The sequence below is a fragment of the Coturnix japonica genome, chromosome 16 (assembly GCF_054131305.1).
Source record: "Coturnix japonica strain WE chromosome 16, WE-NBRP24, whole genome shotgun sequence".
Taxonomy (NCBI): domain Eukaryota; kingdom Metazoa; phylum Chordata; class Aves; order Galliformes; family Phasianidae; genus Coturnix; species Coturnix japonica.
Genome location: NC_140678.1, coordinates 562,320 through 578,021, shown reverse-complemented (window position 1 = coordinate 578,021; position 15,702 = coordinate 562,320). Strand labels below are relative to the sequence as shown.

The 15,702-nt window shown below is 63.6% G+C and overlaps 3 protein-coding genes across 15 annotated transcripts; 2 read left to right on the top strand and 1 right to left on the bottom strand.

Moving 5' to 3' along the window:
• Nucleotides 1-4: 4 nt before the first annotated feature.
• Nucleotides 5-9,944, top strand: TJP3 (tight junction protein 3). Of its 13 annotated transcripts, none has more exons than XM_085517470.1 (21): nucleotides 5-431; nucleotides 776-902; nucleotides 3,534-3,590; nucleotides 3,667-3,791; nucleotides 3,908-4,010; nucleotides 4,219-4,678; nucleotides 4,922-5,025; nucleotides 5,375-5,537; nucleotides 5,626-5,716; nucleotides 5,898-5,962; nucleotides 6,127-6,205; nucleotides 6,317-6,473; nucleotides 6,743-6,851; nucleotides 7,253-7,472; nucleotides 7,760-7,956; nucleotides 8,052-8,147; nucleotides 8,431-8,501; nucleotides 8,595-8,906; nucleotides 9,003-9,215; nucleotides 9,431-9,477; nucleotides 9,630-9,944. In XM_085517470.1, exons 1-21 carry the CDS (start codon nucleotides 52-54, stop codon nucleotides 9,727-9,729), a joined length of 3,276 nt encoding a protein of 1,091 aa, XP_085373596.1. In that variant the 5' UTR covers nucleotides 5-51; the 3' UTR covers nucleotides 9,730-9,944. The 13 variants fall into 13 exon arrangements, 12 of the variants coding, with proteins under 12 accessions (XP_085373596.1, XP_015741893.2, XP_032296925.2 ...); XM_015886407.3 differs by having other exon boundaries at nucleotides 9,003-9,227; XM_032441034.2 differs by having other exon boundaries at nucleotides 6,302-6,473.
• Nucleotides 9,945-10,117: 173 nt separating this feature from the next.
• Nucleotides 10,118-14,667, bottom strand: APBA3 (amyloid beta precursor protein binding family A member 3). The gene is made up of 10 exons (XM_015886419.3): nucleotides 13,845-14,667; nucleotides 13,535-13,574; nucleotides 13,308-13,453; nucleotides 13,138-13,224; nucleotides 12,709-12,867; nucleotides 12,354-12,533; nucleotides 11,980-12,192; nucleotides 11,656-11,775; nucleotides 11,168-11,308; nucleotides 10,118-11,053 (listed from the first exon to the last, which is right to left on the bottom strand). Exons 1-10 carry the CDS (start codon nucleotides 14,592-14,594, stop codon nucleotides 10,982-10,984), a joined length of 1,908 nt encoding a protein of 635 aa, XP_015741905.2. The 5' UTR covers nucleotides 14,595-14,667; the 3' UTR covers nucleotides 10,118-10,981.
• A 122-nt stretch (nucleotides 14,668-14,789) lies between these two features.
• On the top strand, nucleotides 14,790-15,625 carry MRPL54 (mitochondrial ribosomal protein L54). The gene is made up of 3 exons (XM_015886427.3): nucleotides 14,790-14,956; nucleotides 15,114-15,270; nucleotides 15,391-15,625. The coding sequence occupies exons 1-3, from the start codon at nucleotides 14,875-14,877 to the stop codon at nucleotides 15,521-15,523; spliced, it is 372 nt and encodes a 123-aa protein (XP_015741913.1). The 5' UTR covers nucleotides 14,790-14,874; the 3' UTR covers nucleotides 15,524-15,625.
• Nucleotides 15,626-15,702: the final 77 nt, after the last annotated feature.

The following is a 15,702-nucleotide window of genomic DNA, read 5'->3' as shown; positions in this document are numbered from 1 at the left end:
GCTGTGTCACGGTTGTGTCCCGGTTCCGGCCGTGGCTGCCCCGGGCAGTGAATGCCGCCCGGCCACGGGCCGCGTCCCACACCAGCGCTAATGATGCCGCCGTGCCCCCGAGGGGCCGCGTCCCTGCGAGGGAGGGAACCGGGAGGGGCCGCTCGGAGCTGCCCCGTCCTGCGGGACGAGCGGCGGCACCGGGACACGAGCAGCGCCGTCATGTCCCCGAGCCCGGGGTGGCCGCTGCTCCGGAGGATCCGGAGGATCCGGAGGTTCCGCAGGAGCTGGGCCCCCCGTGGCGCCGTGACACGGAGCATCGTCCCGCCGCGGCCACACGGGAACCGAAGGGCGGCTGGAGCCGGGAGCCGCCGCGTGGAGCCGGGCGCTGCGGCCGGGATCGCACCCGGCGGGACGAGGAACGAGCTCGGGGCCGTAGTGAGGTGGGGCCGGGCCGGAGGGATGGGGAGAAAAGCGGGTGGCGGCTCCGCTGGGCGGCAGGTGCCGGGTTGTGTCCTGTGCCCCCATCGGTGCCGGGCATCAACCACCAGCCGGCGCTGCCCCCGCGACCTGCGGGGCCTGGGGGGAGTTGGGGGCTCCTGGCAGCGCGGGTGGCGCAGGATCCAGAGGTTGGGGAGGGGGAAATAGCGCCCCGTCCTCAGGCACCGCCACCCCGAGTCCCCGGGTGCCCCGTCTGTACCCGGGGCTGAGAATGGGAGCGGATGCGGCTGAGCCACCAGCTGCAGCTGCACAGGGACCCCCAGCTGCTGTTGTGTCCGTCCCGCAGGCGGCGTGTGGCCCACAAAGGGTTACACAGGGCAGCACCCAGCAGTGTCACCGCTGCCACCAGCCCCGGCGCTCAGCTCCTTCCTGGTCAGATTCAGCCGCGGGGAACGAGCCACAACCACAACGCGGTGAGTGCTGGGGGTCGGGGACGCGGCTCTGGGCTGCCAGTGCCCACCAGCCCCGGGAGGGGGGGGGGGTCTGAGGACCCTCCTGGAGTTCTGCCCCAACCACAGGGACAGAGTGGGAGGGGACACCACAGGGCACTATGCACACGGGCAGGGAGACCGGAGCAGGTTGTGGGGCAGAGCTCTCTGTTACTCTGTACTGTGGCTGCAAACTGTGTAGGCTTGAGGATGCAGGGCTGGAACCCCATCATTGTGGCTCCACACCCCAGCCTGGAGGCCGTGCTTCCATCCCACCTTTGTACACCCAGCTGGGGCAGCTCCCGGCACCAGGACAGGGTCAGGATCAGCTAGCTCGGGGATGCAGCTGAGGCCGGGTCAGGTGCTGGGGGGCTGCTGTCAAGGCTGGGACCTCAGTGATGCCTTCATGCGTGGCTGATGCTTGACAGGGGATGGGTGACTTGGCAGAACTGGGTAGACTGTGGGGGCCATCCTAATGTGAGTGGGGCCTGTGGGGCTCCTGGTGCACTGGGCTGGGCCATGGTCTGCTCAGCCCAGATACTGCCTCTCCTGGTGGGGCCACTTCGGGTGCGGGCTGGTTTCTGTCAGGAACCGGCTGAGCCGGCTCCTCTGGCTGCCAGCCTCGGCCTTTAGCTCGGGGCAGGGCCCCCAGGGGGGCTGAGGGCACAATGGGGGCTTGGTGTCCCCATGGGCCATTCCCGGAGAGAGGGAGCTGCCTGTTGTCCCACTGTTCCTTCAGTCCCACAAGGGCAGAGAGCTGCAGGATGCGAATGTGAGGTCAGTTCACCGTGTCCTAGTGATAGGTAGGGGCACAGTCTGGGGTCCACTGAAGCTGTGGCTCCCTGTGGGCGGGTGCTGGGCTGGTTTCGGTGGCCGATGACGCTGGGTGCTCCTGGACTCTGCCCTGTGATCTCAGCCTGGGTCATTCCCAGGCTCAGGTGGATGATTACACCACTCCACTGCATTTTGGGGCTCCTTTGGTGTGTCTGGAGCTGCATGTTTGCCCTGAGCTCTGCCCTCTGCGGGACTGTCCTCACTCACTGTGGCCGCAGGGACAGGCATTTCCCATGGGAATCAGCATTCATTTGGACCCACTGGTTCTGTGCTACTGTTTTCCCAGTGGGGCTGTGGGGTTTCCAGCCCCAGTTGTCAGTGTGAGTGGGCTCATTGGGCTCTGAACTGGGACTCAGAACAAGCCTTTGGCCCCATCAGCACTGCTGGGAAAGGGACGTGTGGGTGTCGCAGGTCAGGTGCATGGGAAACAGGGCCAGAGCTGGGGGCTGCTGCCACGGCTGATGGGACAGTGGGAGCCCAGAGAGGTGGGTTGTGTCAGAGTCATTGACCAGAGGGAGCCCTGGGAGATGTGCTATGGCTGAACCAGTGGCCGATGGGAGACTTTGTAGATCCATTATAGCAGAACCAGTGGTGAATGGGAGCCCTGGGAGATGTGTTATGGGAGAGGCAGTGGCCATTCAGAGCCTTGACCGACTTGCTATGGCAGACCCATCGACCTTGTGTTGTGCGGTGCTGGAGCGCTGCCATGCAGTGCTGTGCCATGCAGTGCTGTGCCATGTGCCACGCGGTGCTGTGCCAACAGGGAGCACAGATCCCCTGGCACCTCCATGCCCGCCCAGCCCCACGTGGGCACGCCCCGAGTGCAGCGGGGTGCGGCAGGAGGTGGGCTGTGCCAAGCCGTGGCATTCCGTGCGTGCTGAGCTGTGCCGAGCTGTGCTGCAGGTGCTGAGCTGTGCTGCAGGTGCTGAGCTGTGCTGCAGGTGCTGAGCTGTGCTGAGCTGTGCTGCAGGTGCAGCGGCCGCCCCGTGCCGCAGCATGGCCGTGCGCTTCCAGGTGCGCTGCTCGCCCGGGTGGGACCGGGAGATCCTGGGGAGGCCGGAGGGAGGTGACTGAGGTGGGCTCAGGGCCGGGGGGCAGAGGCATCGTGTCCTGTACGGTTGGTGGCTGTGGGCAGCAGGTGGGAGCCGGGCAGCAGTGGCACCGCACGGAGCTGCCGCCTGTCCCTTCCCTGCTGCAGCGTGACGGTGTCACCATTTCCTTGGCTGTGGTTGATCCATCACGGCGCTGCCCGGCCCTCCTGGTTTGTATTTCTGTGCCCAGATGACCCTTGAGATAGAGGCTGTAAAACAGCTGCTGGAGCCACCGCCCCGTGGCAGCTTCCGCAGTCTCTCCAGCTTTGTTTGTGGGATTTTCCCCGCCCGGAGCACAGATTCTGCATCTCGCTGTGGTTCTGGGAGCTGTTAGAGGGGATCCCAATCCCACACCGTGTGCAGGGCAGTGCTGCAGCCTGGGAGGGCACGGGAGCACCATCAGAGGCAGCCCTGGGGGTCTGCTGGCTGCTGGGGCAGGGAGGGCAGTGGGGACACGGCAGTGGCAGCTGGTGGGGTGCCATGTCCGCAGTGCCCTCGAAACCCCAGTGCTGGCAGCTCGGCTGATGCTGAAAGCTCTTGCTTCATCTCTGCCTTGCAGCCCAAAGCAGGGCAGAGGAAGGGGCTGGTGGCTGTAAAAAAGAGCCAGAGCCGATCTGCACCCCCAGCCCCTGGGCTGGAGCCAAGGTGCTGCTCAGCCTCAGTGCTCATCTTCCCTCACTTGCGTTGGCAGGTGGCTGCCATGGAGGAGATGCTGATCTGGGAGCAGCACACGGTGACGCTGAGCAAGGTGAGCTTGGCTGAGGGGGCTGTGGGGTGGTGGTGCTGGGACAGGCTGTGAGCCCCTCTCTGTCCCTCCCTGCCAGGACCCTCATCGGGGCTTCGGTTTTGCCGTTTCGGGTGGCCGGGACCGTCCCAACAAGGTGACTGGGGACACAGCTGTCATCGTCTCGGATGTGGTGTCCAGAGGACCAGCGTTTGGCCAGCTTCAGTGAGTGTACAGGGACGTGGGGACACAGTGGGGGTCATTGCTGCCAGTGGGGACAGGAAGGGCAGCAAATTGCTGCTGCAACCTGAGGCAGAGCCATGGCTGAACTCCCCTCACAGGAGGAAGGATCAGATCGTGATGGTGAACGGCCTTTCCATGGAGAATGTCTCATCCTCCTTTGCCATCCAGACACTCAAGACCTGCGGCAAGATCGCCAACATTGTGAGTGTGCCCTGCAGTGGGACAGCTCCGTGCTTGTCCCCGTCCTGTCCCTGTATCACTGTGCATGTTGCAGGGTGCATGGTGGCTTTGGGCAGCGCCCCACTCCTGATTCACCACTGCGCTCTGCTACCGCAGGGTACCCATGGTTCATTTCTGGGCAGGGAAATCACCTCGTCTGCATCCCTTCCTTCTTTCTTTCCACCTGCAGACACTGAAAAGACAAAAGAAAATCCACCTCCCCATGAGCAAGAGCAGCCCTGCATCCCCTGCTGCAACCCGGCGCTACGACTCGGACGAGGACTACGACCCTCGTGGTGTGGATCCAGCCCTGCACAGCACCAGCCAGCACCGCTCCCGAGATGACCTGGACCAGGACTACGATGGGGACTCGTCCAGTGAGAGGAGCTCAGGTCACCAGCGGGATGACCGCCGCCACCACAAGTCGTCCCGCAGCCGAAGGCGAAGCCAGGACAGCAGCCACTGGAGGCACAGCCCCGACAGCGGCTCAGAGCACAGGGGTTACAGCCGGCACCGCTCCACCAACAGCCTTGGCCACGAAGGGGACACCAACGGGCTGGAGCTGGTGTCCGGGTTCAAGAGGCTGCCGCGCCGGGATGTGCCAACAAAACCCATCACATCAGTGCTGGTGAAGAGGAAGGAGGATGAAGGTAGGGGCTGCCTGCACCCTCCATCCCTGGGTCTTGTCCAGTCAGTGGCTGCGTGTCCCTGGAGTGAGGCTTTAGCAGGCAGCACTGGGGCAATGGGTTCAGTACTGCAGGGTGTCACAGCTCAGCTCTGGGTCTTGCTGACGGCCTGATGGGAGCTGGAGTGTGTTTGTGGGGTGGCGGCAAATGGGAACTTGGAGGGGATCCTTCTGCCCAGCCCCAGCTGCCATGGGCTCTCTGATGCAGAGTACGGCCTGAAGCTGGGCAGCCAGCTCTTCATCAAGCACATAGTGGAGAGTGGGCTGGCGGCGAGGCGCAGCTCCTTGCAGGAGGGAGACCTCATCCTGAAGGTATGGAGTAACAAGGGTTGCACGGCACCTTGTGGGACCCAGTATCCCCCTTTTGGGTGGTTGTCGTGTCTGGTGTAACTGCAGGGGACGAGCTGAGGGTGTCCCCATGGCTCCTGTGTGTGTGTCCCTGCTGGGGGAACTGCCAACAAGCAGCTCAGGTGTTCGGGGCGTGACAGATGAAATGATGCTTGAGGTGTCTGGGGAGGGTAAAACTGCAGAACAGAGTTTGCATGCGCTGGGAAGGGACCTGGGAACGCTGTGGTGGGAGCATCTCTGTGTGATCAGGGTTTTCCTGGGGTGCCTTTCCCAGGAGCGAGCGCCCTGAGGCCTTCCTGCTCTGCCCCTCCAGATCAACGGGGTGGCCAGCGAGGACATGTCCCTGGCTGACACCCAGCGGCTCATTGAGCGGACAGAGGGGATCCTGACCCTGCACGTCCTCCGGGACCACCGGCAGTTCCTGATCAATATCCCCAACATGGAAGACTACCAGAGTGACAGCTCCCGGATGGACGGTGAGGGGACAGAGTGGCAGTACTGGGGTTCCACTGCACAGCAGGGGACTGGATGGGCACTGATGCCTCTCCCCTTCTGTTGCTGCAGATATCTCCGACATCGACTCTGACCTGTCCAACCCACCATCCCCTAAGACCTCCCCACGACTTCCAGCTGCTGCCAGGGTGAATTCACCAGGGTAAGCCCTGCAGTGTCCCCATCCCTGTGTCCTCATGAGCCCCTCTTTTTCCTCCGTGCTGTCTGCCTGGAGGGCTTATGTGCTGGAGTCAGCTCACTGGAGGTGGCACTGCATTTTGGTCCCTATCTTTGCCATGCTGATCGAGCCCCCACTTCCATAAATCCTGCCCTGACTATTCCAGAGAAAGGAGACGATCAAGTAGGAATGCTGCAACTGACACAAACATGGATGGTGCTCTGAGCCATGGTGGGTGAGCTCAGATTGTGCTGGGGGGAGCTGAGGGCTCTGAGCAAGCTCCAGGCTTCTCCGTGTCCCCACTCCCATCCCACCAGCTCTCCCCATGTCTCGGTGGTCTGGGGAAGAGGCACACAGCCATCGGCACCTCCTGGACCAGCTCTCCTTCCTTGCAGACACATTGGAAGCCATGGAACAGGATGGCCACCACAGCCCCCACAGCAGAACCACTGCCCGAGCTGCCCCCAACGATGGGTGCGTCGCTGCAAGAGGTGGTGGGAAGGGCTGAGCCCTGGGGCTGCTCCAGGGCTGGGGGCTCAGCATTGGTGACCATCATTGTGTTACCACCAGGCCTCCCCCGGGCAGGTACAGTCCTGACTCCAGAGTGGTGCAGTTTGTGAAGGCCAGGAGCGTGGGGCTGCGGCTGGCTGGTGGGAACGACGTGGGCATCTTCGTGTCGGGTGTGCAGGAGGGGAGCCCGGCCGACAGCCAGGGCATCGAGGAAGGGGACCAGATCCTGCAGGTACCTGGGAGTGGGAGTGGCACTGAATGATTTAGTGCCTGGCTTCTCCCTGTCCCTCCCATGCCAAATACTCCTCATACTGTTTCAATTTCTCCCACTGAGCATCATTTTGAGGCAGTGCTGATAGGGGATGGTCCTGTTCCCAGCATTGTGCTAGCAGGGGCCAGTTAGTCCTCCTACTCCCTGGGCCCCCTGGGGCCCTGAGACCATGCTGGAGCCCCTGCCTTCCATCCCACTGGTGGGACACACCTGAGTACTTTCCCACACAGGTGAACGGCACCAGTTTCCAGAACCTGACCCGTGAGGAGGCAGTGCAGTTCCTCATGAAGCTCCCACCGGGTGAGGACGTCACACTGCGGATCCAGAGCAAGCAGGACAGTGAGTGATGGCTGGTGACTTCCTGGGCTCATGTCTCTCCGTCTCTTCTGAGTGAGCATTGGACTGCTCAGCTCCTCACAACTCTTTTCTGCCCCACAATGTGGTCCTTCTTCCCCACACCGTCCTCCCCTTCCCCTGGGAGCTGATGGGAGCACACTGGATGATCCTGGAGTGCCATTTGTGGCATCCAGAAGCAGGGGGGTTTTTTGGCTCTGTGGATCAACTTGAAGTGGCCACTGTGTGCTGTAGGGCCAAGTCCTGCTGTCCTCAGTGTGCCCAAGAGCACCACGCATAAATAAGGTGTCCCCAGGGTCCCCCTTGGCCAGCACAGCACCTTCCTTTACCCCTAATTCCTCCTCTACCCACTCTTCCCTGATGGTCACTCTCACCCCGGGCTCCAGTTTACAGAAAGATGATCTCATCCAATGTGGGCGATTCCTTCTACATTCGGACGCATTTTGACTACGAGAAGGACACGCCTTCAGGGCTCAGCTTTGTCCGTGGGGACGTCTTCCATGTGCTGGACACCATGTACCGAGGGAAGCTGGGGAGCTGGCTGGCTGTGCGCATGGGCAGGGACCTGCAGGAGCAGGAGAAGGGCATCATCCCCAACCAGAGCAGGTAGGGAAAGAGCCAGGGGATGGCTCCCTAGTGATACAGGGATGTGGGTGGTGGGCCCAGTAAGAGCTGGGTAAGGGTTGATGGGTGGTGGTGGGAAGCGTGAGCTGATGTAATACCTGCCTGGTGCCTGGGCTGGGGTTGATGATGCTGTGGTTGACGGAGGTCCTGGAGGGGCTTCCCAGCCTGAATCAGCCCTGTCACCAAGTGGAGACCCCAACTCCTGCCCAGCTCCTTGAATGGAAGGAGCAAATCCAAGGCTGCAGATCCTGAGCCCTTTCCCTTCCCAGGGCTGAGCAGTTTGCCAGCCTGGAGTCTGTGCTGAAAGCCACGCCTGGCACCAACCCCTCGGGGGCACGGGCTGAGTTCTGGAAGCTGCGGGGTCTGCGGGGAGCCAAGAAGACGCTGCGGAAGAGCCGCGAGGATCTGACTGCCCTCACAAAGCAGGGCCACTACCCCCCATATGAGAGGGTGGTTCTGAAGGAAGGTGGGTATCGGGCTGCCTGGACCCACCCAGAGTCCTCAGCCCTGGGGCTGTCCCTGCGCCCAGCCCCCCTGAGCTGCTCTGTCTTCTCCCCCCAGCCAGTTTCAAGCGGCCGGTGGTGATCCTGGGCCCCATCACAGACATTGCCATGCAGAAACTGAGCACGGAACAGCCTGAGCTCTTTGAGATTGCACGTAAGTGCCCTCCACAGTGTGATGAATTACACTTAGCAGCTGGACATTGGTGTAGATGGTCGTGGGAGCTTTTTACTCTGTCCTGATCCTTCCTTGTGACCCCTCCATGACACCCCAGCACCCTCTTGGACTCAGGAACCCCTTCCCCCCCCACACCGTGAGGCAAGGCAGGTCCCACACAGCCCCCATTGAGGCACACGGCTCTGGGACCCAGCATGGCCAGACCTACACAGGTGGCACATCTGCCCCAGCCCCTCTCTGACCCTGTCTCTGTGTCCTGCAGCGAGTGTGCCACGAGATGGGTCGTCATCCAAGGTCATCAAGCTGGATTCAGTGCGGCAGATTGCTGAAAGGGTGAGAGCTTGCAAAACCTTCCTGTGTGCTGGGATGGGAGCCGGGTGGGGGACCCTGTCTGCAGCAGGGCTGAGTGCTGCTGCCCTGCCCCAGGACAAGCACGCACTGCTGGACATCACGCCATCAGCGGTGGAGCGCCTCAACTACGTGCAGTACTACCCCGTGGTGGTGTTCTGTGAGCCCGAGAGCCGGCAGGGCATCAAGGCCATGCGCCAGTGGCTGGCACCTGACTCCAGGAAGAGCTCCCGGCGCCTCTACGCCCAGGCCAGCAAGATGAAGAAGTACTGCAGCCACCTCTTCACCGCCACCATCAGCCTCAGCGGCAGCGGCAACGCCTGGTACGAGGAGATCAAGGGCATCGTCAGGACTCAGCAGAGCCAGCCCATCTGGACGGCGGTGGAGCATGTATGGAGCAGAAAGGCTGAGCCCTGCAGGGGCTGCACAGGGCTGCGTCTGCCCTCTGTGCCCAGACACCGAGGTGCCCATTGTCCCTTCCCACAGGTGGACGCAGCGCTGGGGGACAGCCTGGACCTGCTGAACCCGCCGAGCAGGGCAGCCTCGGGTTACCTGACCTGCGACAGTCACGCCAACAGCGACTACGACGACACGGATGGGGAGGGGGGTGCCTACACCGACGGCGAGGCAGAGGACGCCTACAACCATCCTGCGCTTTCCCGCTCCTCTGAGCCGGCGCAGACGTACCCCAGTCACAGTGTGAGCCAGCAGGTGGGTCCCCCACAGCAGGACGGGGGGCACGGGGGGGGCACAGGGCTGAATTCCTAACCCTCGTGGCAGAAGGGCTGTCACCTCTGATGTCTGCAGGTCCAGTGTTAGTGCCTTGCCCACCCATTGCCCCAGGGGATCACAGCCCAGTCCCAGCTGAAACACAATTCCTGCTGCCCCCCCCTCACACCTGTCTGTTTTCACAGGTGACAGAGCAGCAGCCGCAGGGACAGTGGGCACAGGAGCACCTGAGGTACCTGCGTGCTGCTCAGCTCTGCTCAGCTCTGCTCAGCTCTGCACAGCTCTGCTCAGCTCTGCACAGCTCTGCACAGCCTGGCCCTGCGTGGCAGCGGCCGCCTCCAGTGGTCAGTCTCAGTGGTGTCAGTGCAGCATCTCGTCCCACAGGGATTATGAGCACGAGGCCGTGAGGAGGAGATTCACACGAGCCAGGGATGACTCAGATGAGGATGAAGGCTACGAGTGGGGCCCGGCTACAGATGTATAGTGAGATCAACGTCTGCGTGTGACCCCCGAGCATCACTGTGTGTCTCTGCCCCACGGGGCCGGTCCTGCCACAGCCCTGTGCCACCAGGGCCGGGTGACAGCCCCGGCAGTGCCACCAACACCTCACAGCTGTGCAGGCTGTGCCTGCACCAAGTGCCTCCTTCCCTGCTTCATCCCCTGCCCCTGAGGATGAAATAAAGGGGACGTTTTTGAGTAGGACGGGCTGCTGCTGTGTGTGCTGCATGGGATCCACTCTCCTTGTAAGCATCAGCACAGGACCCTCCTGAGGGCAGCAGCCTTGAGCTGATGTGTGGCGCTGCAGTGGGCTCAGCTGAGTCCCTCAAGCAGAACCTTCCTCAGCTGCAGCCCAGCCAGGGTGAGATGCGGCCTCCAACATTCCCCAGACTTTTATTTTTTACCCCAACCAAGCACAGGCAAAGTTGTGACAGACACCTCAGGCAAAGGGTCCCAGCCGTGCCCTCGTGAACAACATCCCCACGAGCCCTCAGCTGCAGGCTGGTCTGTGGGGTTCACATCCCCAAGCTCTGTGGGACGTAACAACGCCGTGTTCCCTTTGGTTGCATTAAGGAACAGCCCTGAGGGCCGATACCCTGCTATGTGAGCAGAACAGTTCAAGGCAGTGCTGAGCAAGCAGAGGTAGTTTCCCAGCTGGGTGCAGCAGGGATAACAGGGCGGCGGTTGCAGCCCAGCAGACCCCTGGCAAAGCTGGGGAGGAGGAGCAGGTGCTGAGGGTGCTGCTGCCCTTAAGGCTGAGTCTGGGGGCTGCTGGCTCTCCCTTGGGGTGCCAGCATGAACCCACACCTCGGTGTGCAGAGGCAGAGCTGCTCAGGGCTGCCTGGGATGAGCTCCTGGAGCACAGCTCCAGCCCCAGCTGGGAAAAGGCACCTTTGGTGAGTGTAAAAGCACAATCTGTGGTGATGGAAAGGGGGGTGGCCTTTCGTGCAGGGTCCCCCCTCCCCTGCCAGCACCAGGCCGGGGCAAGGGACCCTGTGGAGCAGGGGGACGGCACTGCGCAGGCACTGAGGCAGAGAGGGGTGAATGGAGATGGAGAAGGGTCACGAGCACCGTGGGCCCTAACGCTGCTCAGGCTGAGCATCGGCCCACAGCCTCCCATTGCACCCCGAGTCCAACAGAAAGGGTGCAGGATTGGGCCCTCTGCTGGCGGCGCTGGGGCAGCAGGCAGAGCTGTGGCCCCAGGGGTGTGTGCAGTGACAGCCGGGCACAGGCAGCGCTCAGAGGAAGACGGGCTGCTCCTGCCCCGTCAGCAGGCGGTACGTGGAGGCCGGCATGGTCTTGATGTGGACCTGGACAGAGGGCTCAGATCAGCCGGGAGATGGCAGCTGGAGGCTGCTGTGAGGGCCCAGGCCCAACCTGCAGCCATGGGAGTGTGGGGGCAGATCCCAGCCCGCTCTGCTCACCTCACTGACCGCCTGTGTGAGCATCTGGATGATCTTCTCGTGTGGTGTGGCCACCACGCTCTGCCCGTTGATCTCAATGATGCGGTGCCCCACACGGATGCCGCCCTTCTCAGCGATGCCCCCACGCATCAGGCTGCAGATCTGGGGAGCAGGGAATGCTGCTGAGATCCACAGCCGTGCACAAGCACTGCCCTGAACCCTGCTCCTCCTGCTCCAAGGACACGCCAAGGGAGCCAGGACGAAACCACCACCACCCCCAAAGCAAACAGTTGAGGAGCTCCAAGGAGACAAACCCAAACAACAGCACTGTGGGAGAGCAACGAGGAACCTTCCACCATGGCACAGAGCCCCGTGGAACCTCACAAGCTGTCAGTGCTGAAGGTTTGTCATTGTGTGCTGAGGGCACAGCCAGCGAGTCCCTTTGCCAGGCAGGTGGAAGAAACCTCGGGCAGCCCCCGCCTGGCTCTGCTCCCACCCACAGCACTCACCACACCGTTCTCCACACAGAAGCCCAGCTGGTACTTGGTGTCAGGGCGCCGGATGACAGCGGTGGTGACAGGGGAGCAGTGCACTATGTTCAGCGTCACCTCTGTCCGGTGCTTCAGCTCCTGCAAAGCGAAGGGGGGCTGCATCAGACTTCAGAGAGTCACTTGGAGGGGTTGTGAGAGAGGACAGAGCTGTGTTGCTCAAGGGAAGGCTGAGGGTTTGCACAGAGCAGATACAGGCCCTCTTGCCCCTGTGTCCTCACTGTTACTGACACCCCAGACACCACCAGGCTGTTTCCCATCTCCACCAGAGCAGTGAGAACTCACCCGGATGATGCTCTGGCAGGTGGTGAGGGGCAGCCCCACCAGGCTCGTCCCGTTGATGGACATGAGGCGGTCCCCGATGCTCAGCTCACCCGACCTCTCTGCGGGGCCCCCGTGCATCAGGTTGGCGATGACAACGGTGGGCAGGATGGAGCCCCAGCCTGACTCCACGATGGCGATGCCCAGAATCTCCCCCTTCTGCTTCCGGATGCAGACCTGGGGAGGGGGGACCAAGACAGAGAGCTGGGGCGTGCACCACATCCCCTGCCTGGGGGTACGGGGCTCAGGGTGAGCTGGGATAGGGCCCAGGTTGGTAGGGAGCCCTGCTGTGACACACAGACACCACGCTGCCCACACCCCTCCAAAGCAGCTCTTACATCCTTGCAGTTCTCCTGCCGGGAGAAGTGTGTCAGCTCTGCGTTGTGCTGCTCCTGGTCTTCAAGGGCACGGCTGTACTGGCGAGGGCTCAGCTCGCTCGGGTCGATGCTGTTGGCCTCCAGGAAGCGCTGGTAGGCCACACCAAATGCCTGCCCGATGGCCTGAGCGATGATCTGGGCCTGGGGACAGATGGGGGATATTTGTGCCCAGGGCCATGTCCTGATAGCCAAAGTGGACCCAGCAGCACAGACAGGGCCTGGGAGCTGCAGGGCACTTTGCAGTAATGATCCCCATCCTGGTGGCTGCAGGAGCCCACCAGCAGCCCACCCTCCCTCGGGGCTCGCTGCCACTCACATCAGCCGAGTGGAAGACGTGGCAGATCATCTTGTAGAGCCGCTTCTCCTCTGCTGCCTCTGCCCTTTGAGGCAGCTTGCGGCGTGCCATGAGCACCACGAGGGAGCCGATGTCGGCGATGTAGGAGATGGTCTGCAGGGAGTGATCCATCATGGCCTCCTGGCAAGGGAACACAGCGCAGACCTTCAGCCCACCCCTCTGTGCAGCACACAAGCCAGCCAGGTGCTGCCGCACGCTGGGACGATGGAGGCTCAGTCTGGTTCAGATCCCACTTTGCAACCTTGCATGGCTGAGACTGACAGCTCCCCACAGCTGCTGCTGCCCCGGCCATCCCTGGGCACAACCCCCAGTGAGGGAGGCAGAGAAGATCCCCCCGCAGACAGGAGGGTCTCAGCAGCCCCAGGGCCATGAAGGCCCATCCCTGCTCACCTGCGTGTCAGCTGTCAGCACCTTGATCCTCTGTGTGGAGACAAACAGATCCACCTCTGTCATGGGCTGGGACTCTCCCTCTGGTGCCTGTGGAGCGAAGCAGCACAGTGAAGTCACTGCTGGTCCCTGCCCAGCACCCACGGGAGGCCAGGACGTGGCCCTGCCTGCACCTTGATTCTGTCCACAGCCTCCTGCGCCTGCGCCATGCGGACGCTGGTGGGCGGGTTCCTCTCTGAGACCAGCTGTGTGGAGCCCAGGTATTTTGCCCCAAAAATGACACCGTCCAGCAGATCCTCCGGGTCACAGGGGCCTGGAACTGAGAGACAGGGAGGGCTAAAGCAGGGGCTGGTTTCCTCCTGCCCCCTGTTAACTGAGCTCCTGTACGGGAGGAACTCACCTTCTTTGAAGGCCAGGCAGGAGGGGGGGGATTCCTTGTTCTGCAAAGCAACAGAAGGGTGAAGCGCTGCCTGGGAGCCTGGGGAGCATCACAGGAGCAGGGACACGCGGTGCTGGGGCTGTTCAGACCTACTGGCTTCCCCCGAGAATCACAGACACAACCCTCCCCTCACACTCAGGACAGCACTGAGGGCGCCCCCCACAGCAGCGCGATGCCCCACAGGACCCGGGGAGACGCTGCCCCTCGTTTCCTCCTGCCCCCAGAGCCCACAATGAAGCAGAGCTGAGGGGCACCACGTGCCCGCACTCACGGTCACACGTTGTGGCGGCTGCTCCGTGTCCGGGCTCACGGCAGGAGTCAGTTCTGCCCACGGCGGCTCCGTTGAGCTGAACCCGCTGCCCCCACGGCCGGGTCTGTCCCCATCCCCATGAATCCGGCTGACAGGAGGATTTTCCTCGGGGCCGCCCGGCCCGTCAGCACCGCGCTCCTCCGGTGTCCGCAGCGCGTGCAGCCCGGTGCCGGTCAGGAGCTCGGAGCGGGTCAGGGCCGTGTCGGTGTCGGCCTCGGGCCCCCCCTCGTAGCGCAGCAGGTTCAGCAGATCGTCCCTGTCGGCCTCGGCGAACAACAACCCGTGGCGGGGCCGGGAGCGCGGCGAGCAGCAGGGACGCACCGCCAGGCCCCGGCCCGTGGCCACGTGCAGCGGGCAGGGCCGGCACCGCGGCACCGGGACATCGCGCGGAGCGGGACCGGGCGGCTCCATCCCGGGCAGCAGAACCTGCAGCTCCGGCTCCTCGTCCAGCTCCACGGCGCCGGTGGCGGGTCGGGCCGGTCCCGTGTCCCGGGGGTCGCTCCCGGTGCTCGGTGTCCGCTCTGCTCCCACGGTCACCGCCTCCATCATCTCCCGTCCCGATCCCGCTCCGTTCCCCCCGTTAACGCTCACGGCCGAACCCGGCCCCGCTCCCGGCTCCGGGCCGCTCCGCCGACCCGCGGAACCGCCCGGTTCGGGCCCGTCCAGCCGAACCGCGGGTTGGACGGCACCGGGCTGAGCGTCGGTGTCCATGGGCGGCTGGGAACCCACGGCGCTGTGCACGGGGAGACGGCGGGACCGGGGGACATGGGGGGGGAGGGACGGAACCGGAACGGAACCGGAACGGAACCGGAACGGAACCGGAACGGAACCCGGAACCGAACGGGACGGGACTCACGGAGCGGGCCGACCCCGAACCACTTCCGGGCCTACCCAGCAACCACTTCCGGGCGCGGCCGGTGCGCACGCGTGTCCCGCCGTGTCCCGTTGTCCCGTTGTGTCCCGTTGTCCCGTTGTTGTCCCGTTACCCGCCATGGCGGCGCGGCTGCTCCGTGCTCTGAGCGCTGTGAGCGCCGTGCGGGGCGGCGCCAACCGCGGATACGCCAAGAAAGTGGGTGAGGCCGCGATGGGCCCCGAGCTCCGGTAACGCGGCCGGTACCGGGAGCTGCTGGACGCCCCGTCCCGTGACCCAGCCCCAGCCCGCGCCGTGTCGCTCCACGCGTGTCCCCGCCCCGTGTCCCGTCGGTTCCATCTCCCCCCGTTCCCCCCCAGGTGTGAAGCCGAAAGGTAAGAGCGCCCCGAAGGAGCCGCCCAAGGGCCCGGAGCTCGTCACGGACCCCGCCACGTTGGCCAACTTCGCCGTGGGGGTGAATTACCTGCAGGACGCGCCCATGGTGCCGCTCAGACCCGACGCGGAGTATCCCGAGTGGTGCGTGGGGCCCAGCGACTCTATGGGTCACTATGGGGGGATGCGCCTCCAAAGCTCCATCCAGCTCCGTGTGTCCCCATAACCCCCCCCAGCGCCGCCCCCCCGCTCTGTGCCCCCCAGGCTGTTCCAGATGCACCTGGGACCCCCCAAGAAGCTGCAGGAGCTGGACCCCGACTCGCTGCAGTACTGGAGGCGCCTGCGGAAACACAACTCGTGGCAGCGCAACAAGCTGAAGAAGAGCAGGAGGTTGTGAGGGGCTGCGGGATGGGGGGGCAGCTCCCACCGCCGGCCCCATCTGCTCTATACGGACTGACAATAAAGATCAGCTGAGGCCGCTCATGGCAGCTGTGTGTCACCAGGTGCTCACTGTGCTCACTGTGTTCATTGTGCTCACTGTGCCCATCCCCTCCTGCACAGCGCTGGGCAGGTTTG

Bases quoted from the DNA above. Each gene is read 5' to 3' on its own strand.
- TJP3 (XM_015886406.3), top strand. From the start codon at position 52: ATGCCGCCCGGCCACGGGCCGCGTCCCACACCAGCGCTAATGATGCCG. The intron at 3,591-3,666 runs GTGAGCTTGGCT...CCTCCCTGCCAG, and splicing joins ACACGGTGACGCTGAGCAAG to GACCCTCATCGGGGCTTCGG. The intron at 7,473-7,759 runs GTAGGGAAAGAG...TTCCCTTCCCAG, and splicing joins ATCATCCCCAACCAGAGCAG to GGCTGAGCAGTTTGCCAGCC.
- APBA3 (XM_015886419.3), bottom strand. From the start codon at position 14,594: ATGGACACCGACGCTCAGCCCGGTGCCGTCCAACCCGCGGTTCGGCTG. The intron at 13,454-13,534 runs GTGAGTTCCTCC...CCTGTCTCTCAG, and splicing joins CTGCCTGGCCTTCAAAGAAG to TTCCAGGCCCCTGTGACCCG. The intron at 11,054-11,167 runs GTGAGCAGAGCG...CCCTCTGTCCAG, and splicing joins TCACACAGGCGGTCAGTGAG to GTCCACATCAAGACCATGCC.
- MRPL54 (XM_015886427.3), top strand. From the start codon at position 14,875: ATGGCGGCGCGGCTGCTCCGTGCTCTGAGCGCTGTGAGCGCCGTGCGG. The intron at 14,957-15,113 runs GTGAGGCCGCGA...GTTCCCCCCCAG, and splicing joins CGGATACGCCAAGAAAGTGG to GTGTGAAGCCGAAAGGTAAG. The intron at 15,271-15,390 runs GTGCGTGGGGCC...TGTGCCCCCCAG, and splicing joins GACGCGGAGTATCCCGAGTG to GCTGTTCCAGATGCACCTGG.